Genomic DNA, 19174 nt, shown 5'->3' on the forward strand with positions numbered 1-19174 from the left:
TTTGGAAACAATTTGGATTTATCCGTTATTTTTCTTAAATTTTCGCGCTCATTCATTACTTCAATTTAAAGAGTGAGGCTTACCTTTCCTGTTGTGCGTGGGGTTTCTATGTGCAAGCCATGCATGTTGTCCACAGTAGTCACACTCTGAAAAAATTGCAAATTATATTTTTCTTCATTCAATTTGAATTGTTGATTAGCGATTTCTACCAAATGCACGTGAAGGTATTTCTCGCCCTTCTCCTCTTCATTGTAGCTTGCCGGAAGTATGCGGTGATGGCGGATCATCGCTTTCCTCATTTCCTCTTACCTTTCCTTCTGGAATTCGCCCGAATTTTTTTTTCCTGCTCAGTCATGCTTGGAGAATGTCTTGCTGCAGCTGTGATCGCTCCTCAGGCATCTTCCGTGAACGAAATGCATCTGCAATTAGAATAAAAATTTTTCCTTATTAATTAATATTTCTAATTTTTTTTATTATTTTCCCCCAAGGGGGTGGGCTATCTCAGGCGATAGTGCCAGGCCTGAGCAACCCGCGGCAGGCAGGGAGCAAGCCCCCTGTCCTGCCCAGTTCCAAAAATCAGGTTAATATCGAAGGTCTCTGGTAGAAACCGTATCAGATATTAAGCTGATAAGAACAGATTTTAAAAGCCTTTATATAAAATTCAAATAATAGTTACAGGGATTACATAGGCAGTAGTTGATTATGTACAAAGTGTAAACACATTGTGCGATTGGCCGCAACATGGGCATGAATTTTGCCAACCAATAAGTACAATAGATATAGGTATTGACGCGAGACATAGGCGCGTTTGCCAGCCAGCGGATAAATATACAGAGGTGTCATGGTTTTAACATACTCTCGAACATGGGCTCAATTGCCAGCTAGAGTTTCCCGTTTTACAATCATAGGTGAGGCACGATTACATGGGTCTGTTGGCCTAGTTTGAATAGAATACAATGGTGGTCTGTAGTTGTTGTGGACATGCTTAGTTGATGCTTTGGCTGGGGTTTAGTGGTGGTGGGCGGCGTAAGCAATCTCCCACGTGTTGCCGATATATATCATTGCTCCACTGTATGGCATCTCTGACCATCAGCTTTTTCATCATTTTGGCATATCAATAGCCAATGCCTAGGCGTTGAAGAATAGATTCGTTTAGGGGGTCATATCTTCCAAGTGCTTTTATTACGAAAGCCTCAAAGAACATGTCGTACCCCTGACTACGAAGGTGTTGTATGAGGTTATGGTACTTACGTTCCTTCTCTTTCCTCGCTGCATCAAAGGCCGGTTGTCTGTTTTCAAACGGGGTCATAACATCCACTACAGTTGCTGTTTTTGTTTCTTCATGTAGTATGATTAAGTCTGGTCTGCAGTTTTCTTGCAATCCGGGGACACGTTGGTTCACCAGTACCGTAGCGCCCCTTGGCTGGAAAGCATTCACAAGCCTGTTAAGTACGGCGTTGTGACGCTGTGTTATGAGACGAAAGTTGGGTGGGCAATGGCTCAGTACGTGAGATAGCGTTTCACAAATGAAGCCGCATCGGCGGCAGGTTTTGGCTTTGTTTCCAAAGCACTTGTGGCCACGTAGTGCAACCACACTCAGCCTGGCACGGTGAATGAAGCGCCAGTCTGAGAAGCGGGTGTACTGGCCATTGCTGAGGAAGTGATTGCTCACTTCATTTGAGGCCGTGATCTTGAAGGCCTTACCTTGGTCTGGTTTCGCCGTTAGTCTTTGGAGGTGATGATGCTTCAACAGCTTGTCCAGTGTGTGTTGGCAGCCTCTTACCCGGATGCAGTTGTTTTCGACAGCGATGGTGGGGACGTTGTTGGGTCCGTTGGTCCAGCTGATGTTGATCTTCTTTTTTAGACGTCTCGTGGCCATCTTGAGGCGAGTCCATATGGAGGTGATATCCTTCGATGGATTTCCTAGATCGCCCTCCATGGACCCCTCCAGGTACTGGCAGATGTCCTCGATGTTTGGGGATCGTTTTATCCTAGAAGTTTCCACGTCACCTAAGGCACCAAGTGCTACGTTGACGATGTTGCTGTCCTTGAAGTGGAATAGGTGCATGGCGTGGCATACCTGTGCTATGTTAGAAAGGAGGCTGGATGGGTCACATTGGCGCCTCCTTGTTTGTGGGCCAGGTACACGATCTTGGCGCTGGCACGTTGTGGGATGCTGAGCCACCTTTTAACGATGCGCTTGAGGATTCTGTCTATTTTATTGAGTGTTGTACTTGCGGTAAGGCAAAAGGACAGTCTCGGTATAATGAAGGTGTTAAGCACATCGAGTTTTTGCCAGGGCGCCAGATGGGATGTGTCGATTTTATTCATGTCTTGTATCACGCCATCGGTGGTGGATGCCTCCATGTCACATCTCGAGAATCCAGTGGGGACCCCAAGATGCTTATAGGCATCTTTCTTGCCAAGTTTTGGGAGGTCGGTTTGGCCGAGGGAGAAGACGTTGGCGCCTGCGGTGTGCAACTTACCTAGTACGGCAAGCGTGCTGCACTTCGTGTGATTGACCCCTCGGTGTGGGTTCCTGTCCGTGGTGAGGGGACGTCCCAGAGATGGTTTAGTAACTTTTCTTTACCATCCCTGGGATCTGAACACCCACACACGTGTTTGCCGTGTGTGGTGTCCTGTATGCCAGAAAGGGGGATCCTGGTAGTTGAGGGACAACATAACGTCCCCAACACACTGCTTTGGCCTTTGCTTCGGATAAATGGGAGGCTCAAATCAGGCTCCGTTTGAGTCAATCGGCTGGTCGTTGAGTCATTTGACCTCGGCCTGGAGTCAACTGATCGATGCAGACTGGGCGGACATGTCAGACAAGATGTGCTCTTCTTGACTGTATTGTGATGGTATAGCTCCTGGGAAACCCTGATGTGACAGTCTATGGGAGTTTCCCATGTGACAGCATCCCCTTCTTGGGCCCCATGGTGGGTGGGGTCACTAGGAGCCGAATAATTAAACATTAATCATGGACCCAAAAAATTCCAAACATTTTGACAAAACGACAATATCAACGACAAAAGAAAAGACCTCCAGCCAACTTGCTTACTTAATAGTGCATGCAACTGGAGAAAAACCCCTTGCTAAGTGTTCTCCTTTTTTGATCCAAAAGCTTTTTGAATCAACCATCGGGCATTTAAAAAAGATACAAAAATTGAGGTCAGGGGACCTACTAGTGGAAACAGCCTCTCCTCAACAAACAACAAAGCTTTCAACAATGAAGACTCTTGGAGACATGGGAATATTAGTCACACCACACAGAAGTTTGAACTCATCACGTGGTGTGATATCTGAGTTCGATTTGATGTCTGAAGACGAATCAGACATTCAGATTGGCCTGTTAGACCAGGGTGTCACTTCTGTCCGACGCATTTCGATTCGTCGAGACAGTGCTGAGGAAGGGAACGAGGCCGAACTCAGAGGTATAGCCTGTTTTAGATTGGAAAAGGAGGAAGATATAAAGTTGAATAAGGAGGGGTTAGAGCGAAGGGGAAATAAAGTTGGATAGGATAGAAGAAAAGTAGTAACCAGAGGTCATGGGACCCATGAGCGACCTGCATCGGCATTTATTGACATATAAAACAAAACATACAAAGTACATTGGCAAACAGTAGGCATACAAGTGAATACAGTAATAAAACATAAACAGCAAATGGCGCGACAATGGTAAGTAGTAACATACAGTAAAACAAAGAATAGTATGACAATACAGGAAACATGCTGGGATACATACAGGTTGACAAACAAGAGAGCACAGTACATTAAGGCCGAGTAGCCTCAGCGACACAGATATGTGATATTGACCAGCTAATAACAGAGAATCAGTGCAGGGAATGTAGTAAATAATGGAGTGACTGTTGATTGAATCGGCCGACAAGAACATAAACCATACGTGGACAAATAGGGCTAACGCAAACAAATCCGTGCACATGCAAACCGATACAATTATGTAGCATATTCAAATCTGTGAAGAGTCTCAGTCTTAGCCCTTTGGAGCATTGGACATTCTCTACTCATTGTGTTGTGATCTGTTTTAGGCTGATTTCCCTTTGCACAGTTGACACACTTTGGCTTCTCTCCAGTGGAGGTGCATTCTTTACGTAGATGATTACCACTGCAGTGGCTACAGATAGGATGGTCCTCAGTGCAGGTGTTTGCCCGATGTCCGAAAGCGAGCCATTTAAAACATTGTGTGAGAGGTACAAAGTCGTAAACAGGGCATCTGTTCCATTCAATGTTTAATCTTTTTTCTTCGAGAACTGTATTTCTGAGTTGAGGGGTAACCTCTATCACCCACGAGGTGTAATCAGAGTTTCTCTGTCTCATTGGGAATTTGATCTTAGCCTTTTCGTTGAATTGTCTCTCGCTGTAAGCATTTCTTAAGAACTCGTTTTGGTGATAAGAGAAATGAAGAATCTCGTTTTCCTTGATGTCACTTGGAACATTGGCGATCTTGATTAGAGGGAGGTGCTTGTCAGCTACCCTAGTCCTAGATGCTTAAGTTTAGAGATTTCTCCGTCTAACCGTTCGGCATGGCTCTTTTCAGTACAATCTACAGCTATCCCGCCTCTAATGTCCCTAATCCGTTTGATTCCCACTCCTATTGAGTGCGGTTTGATCTTTTTCATCAGACGCTTTTTTGTTTGCTCAGAGGACTCAGATTTATCATCATTGAAGACTAATACGGTATAACACGGTGAAGGGGGAGTAACAGGGAGTTGAGGGGTATTTAACCTTTGTTTAAGAACGTTACTGTAGCTTGGAATATTGGTTTCTTCACGTCTAAGCGTTTCACTGAAAATCGATTTTTCTAGGTTGTTTAACCCCAGTTTAACCTCTTCGAGCGAAGTGGTAGCTCTTTCGTTATGCTTTTCCGCGAGTCTTTTGATGTCCTCTTTAGTGGCTAAGGATGATAATTTCTTTTCAAGGCTTTCGGAGATAATATTACTTTCTATCGCAATTTCAGCAAGGTTCATCACCTTAGTGAAGCGATCAGTTACATATCTGAGATTCTCTTTGGATGAAAGCTTCCCATTAGGGTTGGACGCGAAGTACCCTTTAATCTCATCAACAGCCTTGTAGGCTTCTTCAAGAAACTTATCTCTAATATTTGAACCCATAAGGAACAGATAGGGAATGACAAAAAGCAAGGGATAATTCCAGACCAAAAACTGACACGACGCAACGGGTCACCGGCACCAAGTAGGCAGTAGCTCCTATACCGTGCCTGAGTTGGAAAGTGGAAAAAACCGTTCGTTAATAGGGAAAAACAGTACTTACAGGAATTCCTTCTTGTAATCAGATGTAAAATGTTCACAAAGACATGTGGGGTTCAAACAGATATTTCTGTATCCCCAAGTGAATCTCTTACTCGCCATGCAAAATGCTTATTGATCCCATCTGCACAATCAGAAGAAAAGGAGAACACAAAGACTAAAACCTCTGTAACTAAAACGGGAGTAACAACCAGAAATGTGGGTTCTAAAAAAGCCAGTAAGAACCCACTTAACAAACAAAGAGTGAAAGCAGCCCTCTCTAAAGTCTCAAAAAAATCAGAAGCTCAATCTATGAGTGAGTTTTCTGACATATCTGATGAAGAGCCTTATATGGAGGTTTCAAAACCAAAGTCACCTCCAAAAGAGAAACTGCCTGTTAAATTAAAGAGGGATACCCTTGCAAAGAATGCTGCCTCAAACACATAATGGGTTATAAAATAATTCAATGGAACTGTCGTGGTTTCTGCAACAACTTCTCTGACATTAAACATTCGACATCATCCACCTCATCTCTCTGTTTGGCATTACAGGAAACCCATCTAAAACCTGGAGAAAATATTTCTCTTAAAGGTTTCAATCTTTACCGCAAGAATGATGATAGCCACAACCGAGCCAGTGGCAGTGTGGCTATTTTGGTTTCCAATCGAATCCCATCTTTGCTGGTACAAATAACCACCGATTTACAAGCTGTGGCAGTCAGAATTTCTATTGGAGTAACTGTCACAGTTTGCTCTATATACTTGCCACCAGATGTCAGAGTCAAGGAAGATGAATTGGATGCCTTAGTTGAACAGCTGCCAACACCATTCCTTCTACTGGGTGATTTCAATGGTCACAATCCTATGTGGGGCAGTCCGGACATTAATCGTCGAGGCAGAGCCATTGAACGACTCATAGGCAACCAGCAAATGTATTTATTTAACACTGGAGATGTGACATACTTCCATGCCCCAACAAGAACTTTCACTGCCATTGATCTTTCATTAGCCACTCCCAACCTGTTTTCAGCGTTTACATGGGAGGTTGGATCAAATCCACTTTCCAGTGACCACTTCCCAATATTTCTAAAATATCGAGGCAGAGATATCTGTGAAACAGCCCGTCCACCACGCTGGAAATTGGAAACAGCCGATTGGCCTCTTTTTTCCTCTATGGCCAACATCACGGAGGATATGGTGAATATTGCTGATATCAATGACGCAGTTGAAGTTGTCACTTCCAGTATTATTCAGGCAGCTGAAAAAACAATGGGGAAGACATCAACTAGATATCCAAAACATCCTAAACCATGGTGGAACCAGAATTGTGATGCAGCATTTAAAGCCCAAAAGAAAGCATGGGGTATTTTCAGAAGATACCCCACTGCGAGAAATTTGGTTGCTTTTAAAAAAGCAAAGGCAAATGCCAGAAGAATTAGAAGGCAAAGCCAAAGGGATTCTTGGAGGAAGTATATCTCTAGTATAACATCTTCTACTAGCTCAAAAGCAGTCTGGGATAAAATCCATAAAATTAATGGAAAATATGCTTCTCACTATCTATCCATGCTGGAAAGTAATGGCACAGTAATCAGTGATATACAGGGTATTGCTGATACATTGGGTGAAACTTTTTCTATGTCATCCAGCAACATAATGTATCCAAGGGATTTCCAAGCTTACGAAGTGCAAAAGGAAAAGCAACATTTAAACTTCTACTCCTCATCTAATGAGGAATATAATGTGCCATTTACCAGCATAGAACTACATACAGCAATCTATCGCTCGAGGAATAGTGCTGTAGGCCCGGATAAAATCCACTACAGCACGATTAAAAGTCTGTCAAACAATTCTTTTTCTAATCACCTGTGTCTGTTTAACAGAATATGGACAGAGCATACTTTTCCTGACTCTTGGAGACTATCTATCATTATTTCCATTCCCAAGCCTGGTAAAGACCACAAGAACCCCTGTAATTATAGACCAATCTCTCTGACAAGTTGCCTGTGTAAACTCTTTGAGAGGATGGTAAACAGATGTCTGATGTATCTCGTATAGAAAAATGAATACTTTTCACCACATCAGAGTGGTTTTCGTAGGAACAGAAGTACCACCGATAACTTAGTAAACGTTGAAACATCTATTCGCGAAGCGTTTGTTAGACAACAGCACTTAGTGTCTGTGTTTTTTGATATAGAGAAGGCCTATGATCGCTGTTGGCGATACGGGATACTACGTGATCTGGACCAATTTGGATTGCGGGGTAACTTGCCGATTTCTATAAAAAACTTCCTACAGAATCGAAGATTCTAAGTTAGGATGGGCAACACTTTATCTAGACCTTTCACGCAAGAAGAAGGTGTTCCTCAAGGCTCTATTTTGAGTGTGACTCTGTTCCTAATTAAAATTTATAGCATAGCTAACTGTCTTCCTCCCAGTGTGAAACACTCTTTGTATGTGGATGACTTTCAGATCTCCTGTCATTCGAGTAATATGAGTTTTATCGAGAGACAACTGCAAACCTCCCTAAATCACATAGACCATTGGTCCAAGACTAATGGTTTTAGTTTTAACACGGAGAAGACCTTGTGTATTCACTTTTGTCGAAGGCGTGGTTTACACTTGGATCCTGAAATCTACTTAAATGGGGTCAAAATCCCAATGGTGAATGAGGCAAAATTTTTGGGTGTTTTGTTCGACCATAAACTGACGTTTTTACCGCACTTGCGCAATTTGAAGAGTAGATGTCTAAAATCTTTGAACCTTTTAAAGGTACAGCTTAGAGAAAAAGTTCGTTCTTGGTCTTAAGCTTACACAGGTGCGCATTCAGCTTATCACTTACAGTGTCAGATCCTTTTATTCATTAACAAAGTGTTTTGAGATGGACNCAAAGCAAATTTAAAACTGTTACTTTTGTGGTGGTGTAAAAAGGATTTAAAAGATAGACTCGAAAAATTTTAATTTTTTGTAAATAGTCTAAAACATCAATTAAGAAGAAAAGAATATATCCTGAGTATCACAAAATTGTAACTCGTGTAATTTATTGTGGATTTGTGCATTCCACATAATTTGCCATCTCTCTGCTAGTTGTTTTTTAACGACTAGCTTCAAATCGCCTCCTTCAATACGCATTGTATGCTAAGAAAAACTTGCTGACTTAGCAGCTGCATCAGCTTCTTCATTTCCTCTTATTCCTACATGGCCTGGGACCCAACAAAATTTTATAGAGAAATTCCTTGCAAGGAGATGACAAATTAGTTTCTGAATTTTAATAACTATGGAGTGAGAACTAGGTTCATAAGAAATCAAAGCCAGAAGTGCACTAACTGAGTCAGTGTAAATCACGCAGCAACGATGACCTTTCCTATTTATATACTTTAGGGCTGGTTAAATAACCTGCAACTCCACAGTAAAGATAAAAGAATTTGGTACTATTTGTTCTGCCACAATTTCATTTTGGCAAACAAAGGCTAAGCCAACATAGTTATCAGATTTAGATCCATCAGTATATATTGGAATTAGATTCCTGTCACGATGTTGAATTTCTGCGAAGTGCTGTCTGTAGACGTAGTCTGGGGTGGATTCCTTAGGAAATTGCTTTAAGCTTAAATCAACATCTATTGTTGGGTTGACCAAGGTGGTATACTATTAGCCTCAACCTGTGAGATGTTTCTTGTGTCCAGGTCAATCGTGCTTCTTACGTTCTCCATTCTTAGTTTGAATGTAGAGACACTACTTCGGCGCACTTCAAATAGTCTTTTCAGATGAGTATTTGATATTGTACAATCAACTGATAATCTACTGTAAGGTTTCTGTTTGATATAATAAACAAGAGACAACTGTTCTCTTCTAAGAGATAGAGGAGGTTCATATGCATCCACATACAAACTTTGGACAGGGGAAGTTTGAAAAGCACCAGTGCACAAACGCAGTGCTTGATGGTGAATTGGATCCAGCATCTGAAGAGTAGATTCTCGCGCAGACCCATAAACAATACAACCATAGTCCAGCTTAGAGCGGACAAGGGCTCTATAAATTCTGAGCATGGAAATTTTGTCTGCTCCCCAGAATGAGCAGCATAGTACAGCTTAGAGAAAAAGTTCGTTCTTGGTCTTAAGCTTACACAGGTGCGCATTCAGCTTATCACTTACAGTGTCAGATCCTTTTAGTTTTGAGATGGACCGGTCCGGTTTGGGCCATAATAGGGATTAGGAAAATGATTTAGAAAGGCTTATTTCCACCCTGAACGTTCCCTGTAGACTGACAATACTAATCGATGATCGCTTCTGTTGCCTGTGTAGCGTCAGCCATTTTTATTTCAAAATTGTAAAATTGCGGCCACTGATTATCATAAATTCTGATTATTTCTTTAATTTTCATACTTTCCTTTATTGATAACGTTATATTTACGTTTATTTTCCTATAATTAAATACGATACAGCTTTAACCGTGAGTGAGTCGCTAGGAATGGTTCCCTTACTTGAGTCGCATGGTTTTTTCAAACCTAGTGTTTTTAATATGAAATAATTCAATTTTATCTATCGCATAAAAAAACTACAGTTTTTTTTTTTTGTATAATTTTGCACTTTATTCTCTATCTAGTGATATAAATTACTTGTGTATTGACAAAATTGCTTTTTTAGTATTTATTTTTACGTAATCCGATACGAAAAACGCAAAAAATAAACATATCAGGTTTCGCTTGAAATCAGATTATCTCAATTTTCACTGATTGTCCTCGGTTTCATTGTAATCTGAGAAGAATAGATTGTGTTTAAAAGTCCAGTGCTAAGTGTTTATTGCTTTTGCGGTAATGTGAGTAGAGCAGGAGAACTCAATTTATTTCTATAATAAACTGCTAAGTGTTTTATTATCGTTTAAAACAACTGCTTCCCACTTGTTATTTTTACCAGAGAGGGGTGACAATGTCAGTGAAAATTTATTACTTTCGCAAAACAAAGAGTCAAGTGAGCTGTCACCCACACCCCACCGTTAAAGACAACAATGGCTAAGTGCTTTATTACTCTCCTTTCCCTAACCATTTGTTAATAGAGTCATAAAATAATTAAACGTTATAGAAGTTGTTATAAATTTTATTTTAAATTTAACTGCATTGTTTGCAGATTGATCGCTTAGATATATTTGTTTTTTTCTGATTTCCTATTCCCATATAGTTCGGTAACGATTCACGGAAAATAATCTTAATGCAAAGTGTGGCTGACAAGAAAGTCCATATTATTAATTAATTCTTTAATTTGCGAGATATTTATAAATATTTTGGCTGAAAATTAAGATAATTACAGCACAAATACAGAATTAAAACCACACAAAGTGAAAATCAAGGAATAAAGAATGGACAAGTCACTGGAACCGTGTATCTGGCAATTTGAATCTGATAACATGGGTTCAGTCACGTATATCAGTAATTTGAGCCTGGTATCCCGGTTACGCGAGTTAAGTCACATTTACAATTTGAACCAAGTTACACGGGGGAGGTATCAGAACCTTGTCCAGTTGCCCACTCTGTCCACGGCTTGATTTACCCATTCAGAGAAAGTAGGTGTGACTTCTGTAAATTACGCGAGAGCTTCGACCAACCTGGAAAAGCCGACAGTCTACGTCATCAGCCTAACGGTCACAACGTCATAAAAATGGGCTGAACTTATAAACTGAAATGATATAAATACTGCAGCGATACTGAAATTTCTGCCAAAGCAAAATGGCTAAACCATTGTCTAAAGAGATAAGACAGCTTATCGTTAAACATAGAAATGAAGGTAGAACCTTAGTAGAAATAGCCCGTTATTTTAAAATATCTACTCGAGTTGTTTCGAAGATCGTGAGACAACATAACGACACGGGTTATCTGTCGCTGAAGAAGAAGACGGGTCGACTACGACTTACAACCCCAGAAGAAGATGAAAATCTGAAATTAAGAAGTCAGGAGAACCCTTTTAAAACGGCCAGAGAGCACAGATGTGAGTTAAATCTCAACGTGTGTGTGGATACGGTGAAACGAAGGTATGTAACATTTGTAGTATAATAATCAAACTTCCAACAAAATATATATATTTCCATGAAATGAACCTCCAGAAATAAAACTTTATTAACATGTTATTTCGTATAAAGAAATGTAGGAAACAGAGATTATATATCTTTTATTAATAGGTTAAGGCAATTTAAGTTGTACGGACGGCAGGCAGCCAAAAAACAAAATTTAACGATTGCAAACCAATTCGATCGGTTAGGTTTTGCCCAACAATACAGTCGGTGGGATGTGTCCGATTGGGAAAACATGATATTCACCGACGAAAAAGTATTTTGTAGTGAAAATAGTAAGGTCGTATGGGTGCGCCGACCACCATCAACGCGGCATAATCCTGAATACATAAGGCGCACCCAAAGAAGTGGTCACTTTTCTATAGGTGAGTTTTCAATTTCGTGTTTTTGTGTATTTATATCATAATTCTAACAGACAGTGAAATACGAAACTTACATTTAACATTGAAAATAATTACATGAACATGAAAACATATCAGCATGTTTATTTATAAATCACAACTTTATTTAATTTTTCTGTTTGCAGGTGTCTGGGGTTGGNTTTTTTATTAATAGGCTAAGGCAATTTAAGTTATATGGACAGCGGGCAGCCAAAAAACAAAATTTAACGATTGCAAACCAATTCAATCAGTTAGGTTTTGCCCAACAATACAGACGGTGGGACGTGTCCGATTGGGAAAACGTGATATTCACCGACGAAAAAGTATTTTGTAGTGAAAACAGCGGGGTCGTATGGGTGCGCCGACCACCATCAACGTGGCATAATCCTGAATACATAAGGCGCACCCAAAGAAGTGGTCGCTTTTCTATAGGTGAGTTTTCAATTTCGTGTTTTTGTGTATTTATATCATAATTCTAACAGACAGTGAAATACGAAACTTGCATTTAACATTGAAAATAATTACATGAACATGAAAACATATCAGCATGTTCATTTATAAATCACAACTTTATTTAATTTTTCTGTTTGCAGGTGTATGGGGTTGGATGACGGCAGCGGGACCGGGGGAGCTTATACGGATTGACGGGCATTTGAACGCCCTGCAATACATCAAAATATTACAAGAGGGGCTCATACCTTCAGTGAGGGCCGTATACGGGGACGCTCCCATGTGGTTTGTTCACGACCGGTCACCTATTCATATGGCACGGGTCACGAAACAGTGGATTAGCGCCCAAAATACTTTAATAGATATGGAGTGGCCGGGGAGAGGTGCAGACCTGAACCCAATAGAACATCTTTGGGCTGCAATCTCCCACGAACCCATCCAAGCAGCAACTCCCGACGAACTTTGGCAGATAGTCAAATTTCGTTGGGAGAAGCTTCATGAGGGTATATTTTGCCAAACTCTAGCGGCAAGTATGCCTGAACGGGTAAATCAAGCCGTGGACAGAGTGGGCGACTGGACAAGGTTCTGATACCTCTCCCCGTGTAACTTGGTTTAAATTGTAAACGTGACTTAACCCACGTAACCAGGCTACCAGGCTCAAATGATCCCCTTTAAACGTAANTGTATGGGGTTGGATGACGGCAGCGGGACCGGGGGAGCTTATACGGATTGACGGGCATTTGAACGCCCTGCAATACATCAAAATATTACAAGAGGGGCTCATACCTTCGATGAGGGCAGTATACGGGGACGCTCCCATGTGGTTCATCCACGACCGGTTGCCTATTCATACGGCACGGGTCACGAAACAGTGGGTTAGCACCCAAAATACTTTAATAGATATGGAGTGGCCGGGGAGAGGTGCAGACCTGAACCCAATAGAACATCTTTGGGCCGCAATCTCCCACGAACCCATCCAAGCAGCGACTCCCAACAAACTTTGGCAGACTGTCAAATTTCGTTGGGAGAAGCTTCTTGAGGGTATATTTTGCCAAACTCTTGTGGCAAGTATGCCTGAACGGGTAAATCAAGCCGTGGACAGAGTGGGCGACTGGACAAGGTTCTGATACCTCTCCCCGTGTAACTTGGTTTAAATTGTAAACGTGACTTAACCCACGTAACCAGGCTACCAGGCTCAAATGATCCCCTTCAACGTAATTATATGATAATTTGAAGTTTAAAACTATTTTTGCATCATTTTATAAGCAATGTTATTAAGTTCATCGTTGTAATAGAAATTAATCTTTGTCAATGTTTAATTCTATTCGAATTAATAAATTCTTTTTAAAAAATGATGGATTACTTTCATTAATATTCCAAGATAATAGACTTTTTATTTAAATTTTGTATAATTATTCTAAATTTGGATAAATCATCAGAATCTTAGTAACTAAAATATGCTGAAGATCTCTTATCCATCAGCATCTTGGACGTTGGTAGATGAGATGTGCAATTTATAAAAGTGTATCTACTCGTGACACTCATTACAAATTGAGTGTTTTTGTCTTCATATGAGAAAGTTCCAGTTTTACCTGGATTTTCATGATTATTTTAATTTGCGCTCTTTTATTGTGATTTCACGAGAAATAAAGGATATATAAAGTAATTTGTTAGAAGATGTTAGCCACACTGTGTTCTACTTACTTGATTGGACTTTCTTGTCAACCACACCCTACATTAAGCTTATTTTCCGTGAATCGTTACCGAACTATGTAAGGAACCAAGTCTGAGCTTTATTTTTATTTTACTTTTATTTTGCTTTCATTATTTTGTTTGGGGCTTATGTTTAGTTAAGACGAGGGTTTCCTCACCATTCACCTTAGTAACTTAAAAATAGAAGAAAAACCAACTCACCGACGAAAGAAAAGCGTCGTAGAAAAACTCACACACACTTGCGCTTCCCAAGCGGAAAAAAGTAAGTCCGCACCAACGAAAAGGGGGGGGAGACCCCACAACCCAGTTAGGAATCGCTAAACCTTAAAAGAATAAAGCATCCCNGGGTGTGGGTGACAGCTCACTTGACTCTTTGTTTTGCGAAAGTAATAAATTTTCACTGACATTGTCACCCCTCTCTGGTAAAAATAACAAGTGGGAAGCAGTTGTTTAAACGATAATAAAACACTTAGCAGTTTATTATAGAAATAAATTGACTTCTCCTGCTCTACTCACATTACCGCAAAAGCAATAAACACTTAGCACTGGACTTTTAAACACAATCTATTTTTCTCAGATTACAATGAAACCCAGGACAATCAGTGAAAGTTGAGATAATCTGATGGCAAGTGAAACCTGATATGTTTATTTTTTGCGTTTTTTGTATCGGATTACGTAAAAATAAATGCTAAAAAAGCAATTTTGTCAATACACAAGTAATTTATATCACTAGAAAAGAGAATAAAGTGCAGAATTAAACAAAAAAAACTGTAGTTTCTTTATGCGATAGATAAAATTGAATTATTTCATATTAAAAACACTGGGTTTGAAAAAACCATGCGACTCAAGTAAGGGAACCATTCCTAGTGACTCACGCACGGTTAAAGCTGTATCGTATTTAATTATAGGAAAATAAACGTAAATATAACGTTATCAATAAAGGAAAGTATGAAAATTAAAGAAATAATCAGAATTTATGATAATCAGTGGCCGCAATTTTACAATTTTAAAACAAAAATGGCTGACACTACACAGGCAACAGAAGCGATCATCGATTAGTATTGTCAGCCTACAGGGAATGTTCAGGGTGGAAATAAACCCCTCTGAATCATTTTCCTAATCCCTATTATGGCCCAAACCAGACCGGTCCATCTCAAAACACTTTGTTAACGAATAAAAGGATCTGACACTGTAAGTGATAAGCTGAATGCACCCCTGGGTAAGCTTAAGACCAAGAACAAACTTTTTCTCTAAGCTGGTACATCAGTATATGTACAATTAATCAGGGCTGTGGAGTTGCGTAAAAATCTACCAACTCCGACTTTTCCTTGTCAATCCGACTCCGACTCCACAGCCCTGCCATGGCTGTAGAATCACGTAAAAATCTACCGACTCCGACTCCGACTTTTCCTTACCATCCAACTCCGACTCCGGCTAAAACACCAAAACTCCACGACTCTGACTCCGACTCCACAGCCCTGCAATTAATTTTAAAATTACATTGTAGGCACTAGGTTGTAGAATTACAAGATACCAGAGACAGATATACAGTACATTATCTGAGTAATGAGGTGAGCAGTTATGCAAAGCAGTGGCTGTAGGTTTTACCTACTAGGAAAAGTGATTTTTTCATTTGGATTCATTAAATATACACTTGTATTAACATAAAGAACTGAATGTAACTAAGTACAAACATTGCTTGGCCATGTACCCTTCCATATCTCTAACAAGATATTTGAGCTTGGCAAAATATAAGCACTGGCAAAGGCTGGGAGCATGAAGAAATCACAAATACAGTATGTACTGTACATAGGTGCTTAGTTGCAATGCAATAAAAACCAGTACAATCTTTATGCAGAGGTGTTTTACAGTTACATATACGTTAGAGCAGCAGTCGCCAACTTTTCTGACTTCGTGGACCACTAAACTCACAATTTTGAATCCTGTGGATCACTCTTATGAAGATTTTTTAAATGCTAGAATAATGATCGTAAATGTTCTATTTTAATATTTTAATATAATAACATTTGTTTGTTTATAACAAATTAGAATTAGTGTGAAGTTTGTTGCTGATGTTTGAAATAAGTTTATGGATTCTTGGCTCTTTTCCACAAAAGACAATCGCACTTGTGGTGGAACTGGAATTGTGCTTGGCATTAAGAATGTCTGTGTAGGAAGTAGTGACACTAATCCCTGTTGGATAAGATAGTTTGACTTTCAGATCCCTAAAGAGGCCCACAGCCTGATATATGCAACCAAAGAGCTGAGATACCCTTTCGCTGATCTCTTGCTGTTCCTCCTTTTTAATGTTAAAACTACAGGTTTTAAGTTATGATTTTCCCAAACAATTTTAACTGACAGTTTTCTTTTTTACTTCATATTAAATTTCTTCTGCTTTACAGAATTGAATCTGGTATTGAATTTTTAATTTGTTTCGGCATAGAACCATTTTAATGGATTGATCAACAATACAAGCTTTTAGAATTGTTCAGATAACTCATATTAATAGGTACAGTAAAATTAATAAGTTAATTTACTGTAAATTCTGTTTACAATGCTTAGACCAAAGCATTTAAGTAAAATGCAGTAATACAAAAATACAAAATCACATAATACAATAATAATAAATGAAAAAAAGAGTCTCTGTAAATAATAGATTTAATGCAATGATATGAACATCAAATAATGATTGTGATCACATGCTTTTGAAAACTATTCCAAAAAAAAAAGCAGTCATAATCATCTGCATCATTTTCTTCAGTATTATTTGCCTTTTGATCATAATTCAAGCTAATGTCAATAAGGCATGTTACACTTTCTTGGATATTGTAATTGTAACAAATATTACTTTTGCATTTTAATCCTGCTTGAATTGTTAACACTGCATTTAAAATTTCCACAAATATTCTGTTTCTTAATTTGGTTTTTATAATGTTCATCCGACTGAAGATGTGTTTGACTTCAGCATTTCAGTGTGGTATGTACAAAATGTGTTGAGCAAAATCAGTCAGTTCTTTGTACAGGTTTTGTCCAATAGCATCTCTGTGTAAAGATACTTCAGCCCAAAATGCTGTTGTATCAGCTGTGTTTTTCTGTTAGACAATGGTTAAATTTTGCCGTTGCATTTCAATTTTTCCAATGATATTAGGTTCTATTTACAATTCTTCTAAGTCAATCAAAGGTTCTTTACAAACTCTCAAGGCATTACAGATTCTCATTATAGATAAGAGTGACATCTTTTTTTAAGATGCTTTTATTTGTTGGTATTCTCTGTCTGATTTCTTTAAAAAAGCAAAGAATGAAGTCACGGCATCTTTTTCTAATAACCTCCTGTTCAGATTCAGGGTAATTTACCTCTTTGATTAGGTTTTCTGTTTTGTAACCCAAATAGAACGTTGGATTTACGTACTATTCTACGTTGCATGTTAAACAGATAAGTGTACCTGATCTTGTTGGTACAATATGCTGGAATAAACTGTTAATGAGAAATAAAAGATTGTCTAACAGCATGTTTTGATCAGCATCTCTTGACTGGTAATTCATTCCTTCTACCTGATCAGCCCTTCTATCAGATCCTTCTATCTGTGCTTTAAATAAAACATATAAACTTTGTTACTGTTATCATTAAACACATTGAATAACATTTTTCACATATTCATTTCAAAGTGACACTTGAGTTTAAACCATTGGTCAAATAAATGTAGCAGAAGCTATGGAAAGCCACCTTGTTTTGCATGCTTGGATAATCTTCAATGGATAGTGGCCAACATTGATTGTTGCATAAAGTTGCTTGTACGCTAAGTGACTAGAACAAGACCTTCTGAACAAATTGCATGTTTCACTAACTAAAAGTTTGAAATGTCTAAGAAATATTGAACAATGCTCAGCAATAAATGGGCATTGTCTTGCCTCAACCAAAAATAACAGTATCTGAACAATTTTCACTAAACACCAATTTAGAATTGCTCTTTAACAAAGCCAGCTTAGCAGAATGCTTTTTTGCCTTGACATGTTACTTAATAGCCTACAATAAAAGGTCGACTCTGCCATAAGATTGATTGTTCCTGAAGTGTGAAAAGGACAAAAGATGAAGATGCGGTATATTGTATTTCAAAATTTTCTCCAAGCTCCTATCGGTAAGGCGGCGGATAGTGGGTTTGACCCGGTTTAACGGCGACAGGAGGAACCACTCGGTGGACATCCACGGTATTTTAGTTAATTGCCAGTACTTAAGAGTAAATTGGGGGTCGGTCGGCCCTTATTTTTAACAGAAGTAAATAGTTGTAAAAATGACATTAATTTAAATTGGAATTTAAGAGGCCAAAGTTATATACTCACACCAGGGCCCACGTTTTATTCTTTGTTAATAATTTGTTCCGTTTGCAGAAAGAGAAGTTGGAGAAAGTGGAAGCTCTGATTGCCAGGCAACACATCATCACAATCATCGGAAAATACCAGACCAGGCTGATGGAACTGTCGGAGGTTCAGAAGCGGTCCATGCTGCTGATGAACGACTGGCTGCTGAAGGAGTTTCACATTGTTGTCCGCAACATCTACCCTTCACTGGGCGAGACCGTTCCCACTTCCACCGATCTGATACCCTGCAGAGAGAAGTGCAGAATATGCGGAGAGGACGTGCCCTTGGACAAGATCCGCTACGGAGAGTGTTCTAAGTCGCACAAGTTCGGACGTTGCTGCAAGTCGTTGCTGCTGTGCGACTCCGGCTCTTACCTCAAGTGCCGCTCGTGTAAGATTCTGGGTCGCAGTCCTGCCATCTGGTTCCCAGACCCCTTCTGCACTTTCTGTAACGACGTCATCCGGTAGCGCACGAGAAACTCTGTAAGATGTACAAATTACTTTTATTCTTTTAATAAAATAGGGACGACGACGGCTCCGCCATCGGTCTCTTCACCATCGAAAAGTCAGGCATAAGGTTTCATTTGGGAAAATTCATCGAGACGGGATTCAACCTAATGCTGTTTACCAGATATTTTATGACGGGGCCCGAGGCCCTTCTCCGCCTTTCGTCCGAGGTCGAATCCTGGAAAGAATTCTCTCCAGGCTCCTCTAGCGGGGAAGAAGGGCCTCTTTCCCGCGCCGCGGCCGCCTTTCGCTTGCATTTTATCCCTAGAAAAAGTTTGGCAGTTAATTCCGGGCCAACAAACGCTTGCCGGCACTAGCAAGGCGGAAGAACCCGCATTATGACATCCGACCATAGCCTGGCGACCGGTCAAAACGATCGTGTAGTAGCTACTACTCGGTCGAATCCCCTACGACTGTACCGGAGTTTGGTACGAGGTAAGTATCT

At 39.8% G+C, this 19174-nt stretch overlaps 2 protein-coding genes and 1 non-coding gene across 3 annotated transcripts; 1 reads left to right on the top strand and 2 right to left on the bottom strand.

The window, feature by feature from the left end:
• Positions 1-486: 486 nt before the first annotated feature.
• Positions 487-682, bottom strand: LOC111637506. The gene has a single exon (XR_002758709.1). It is a non-coding gene; the product is annotated as a U2 spliceosomal RNA (small nuclear RNA).
• A 432-nt stretch (positions 683-1114) lies between these two features.
• On the bottom strand, positions 1115-2068 carry LOC111637503. Its single transcript, XM_023383006.1, has one exon. It carries the CDS (start codon positions 2066-2068, stop codon positions 1115-1117), a length of 954 nt encoding a protein of 317 aa, XP_023238774.1.
• Positions 2069-2980: 912 nt separating this feature from the next.
• Positions 2981-3520, top strand: LOC111637504. The gene has a single exon (XM_023383007.1). It carries the CDS (start codon positions 2981-2983, stop codon positions 3518-3520), a length of 540 nt encoding a protein of 179 aa, XP_023238775.1.
• Positions 3521-19174: the final 15654 nt, after the last annotated feature.

This window comes from Centruroides sculpturatus, unplaced genomic scaffold (genome assembly GCF_000671375.1).
Source record: "Centruroides sculpturatus isolate CEXI.00-Female unplaced genomic scaffold, Cexi_2.0 scaffold1010, whole genome shotgun sequence".
NCBI classification, from domain to species: domain Eukaryota; kingdom Metazoa; phylum Arthropoda; class Arachnida; order Scorpiones; family Buthidae; genus Centruroides; species Centruroides sculpturatus.

What these genes read in the sequence shown, in the direction of transcription:
- LOC111637503 (XM_023383006.1), bottom strand. Translation starts at nt 2,068, where the DNA reads ATGCACCTATTCCACTTCAAGGACAGCAACATCGTCAACGTAGCACTT.
- LOC111637504 (XM_023383007.1), top strand. Translation starts at nt 2,981, where the DNA reads ATGGACCCAAAAAATTCCAAACATTTTGACAAAACGACAATATCAACG.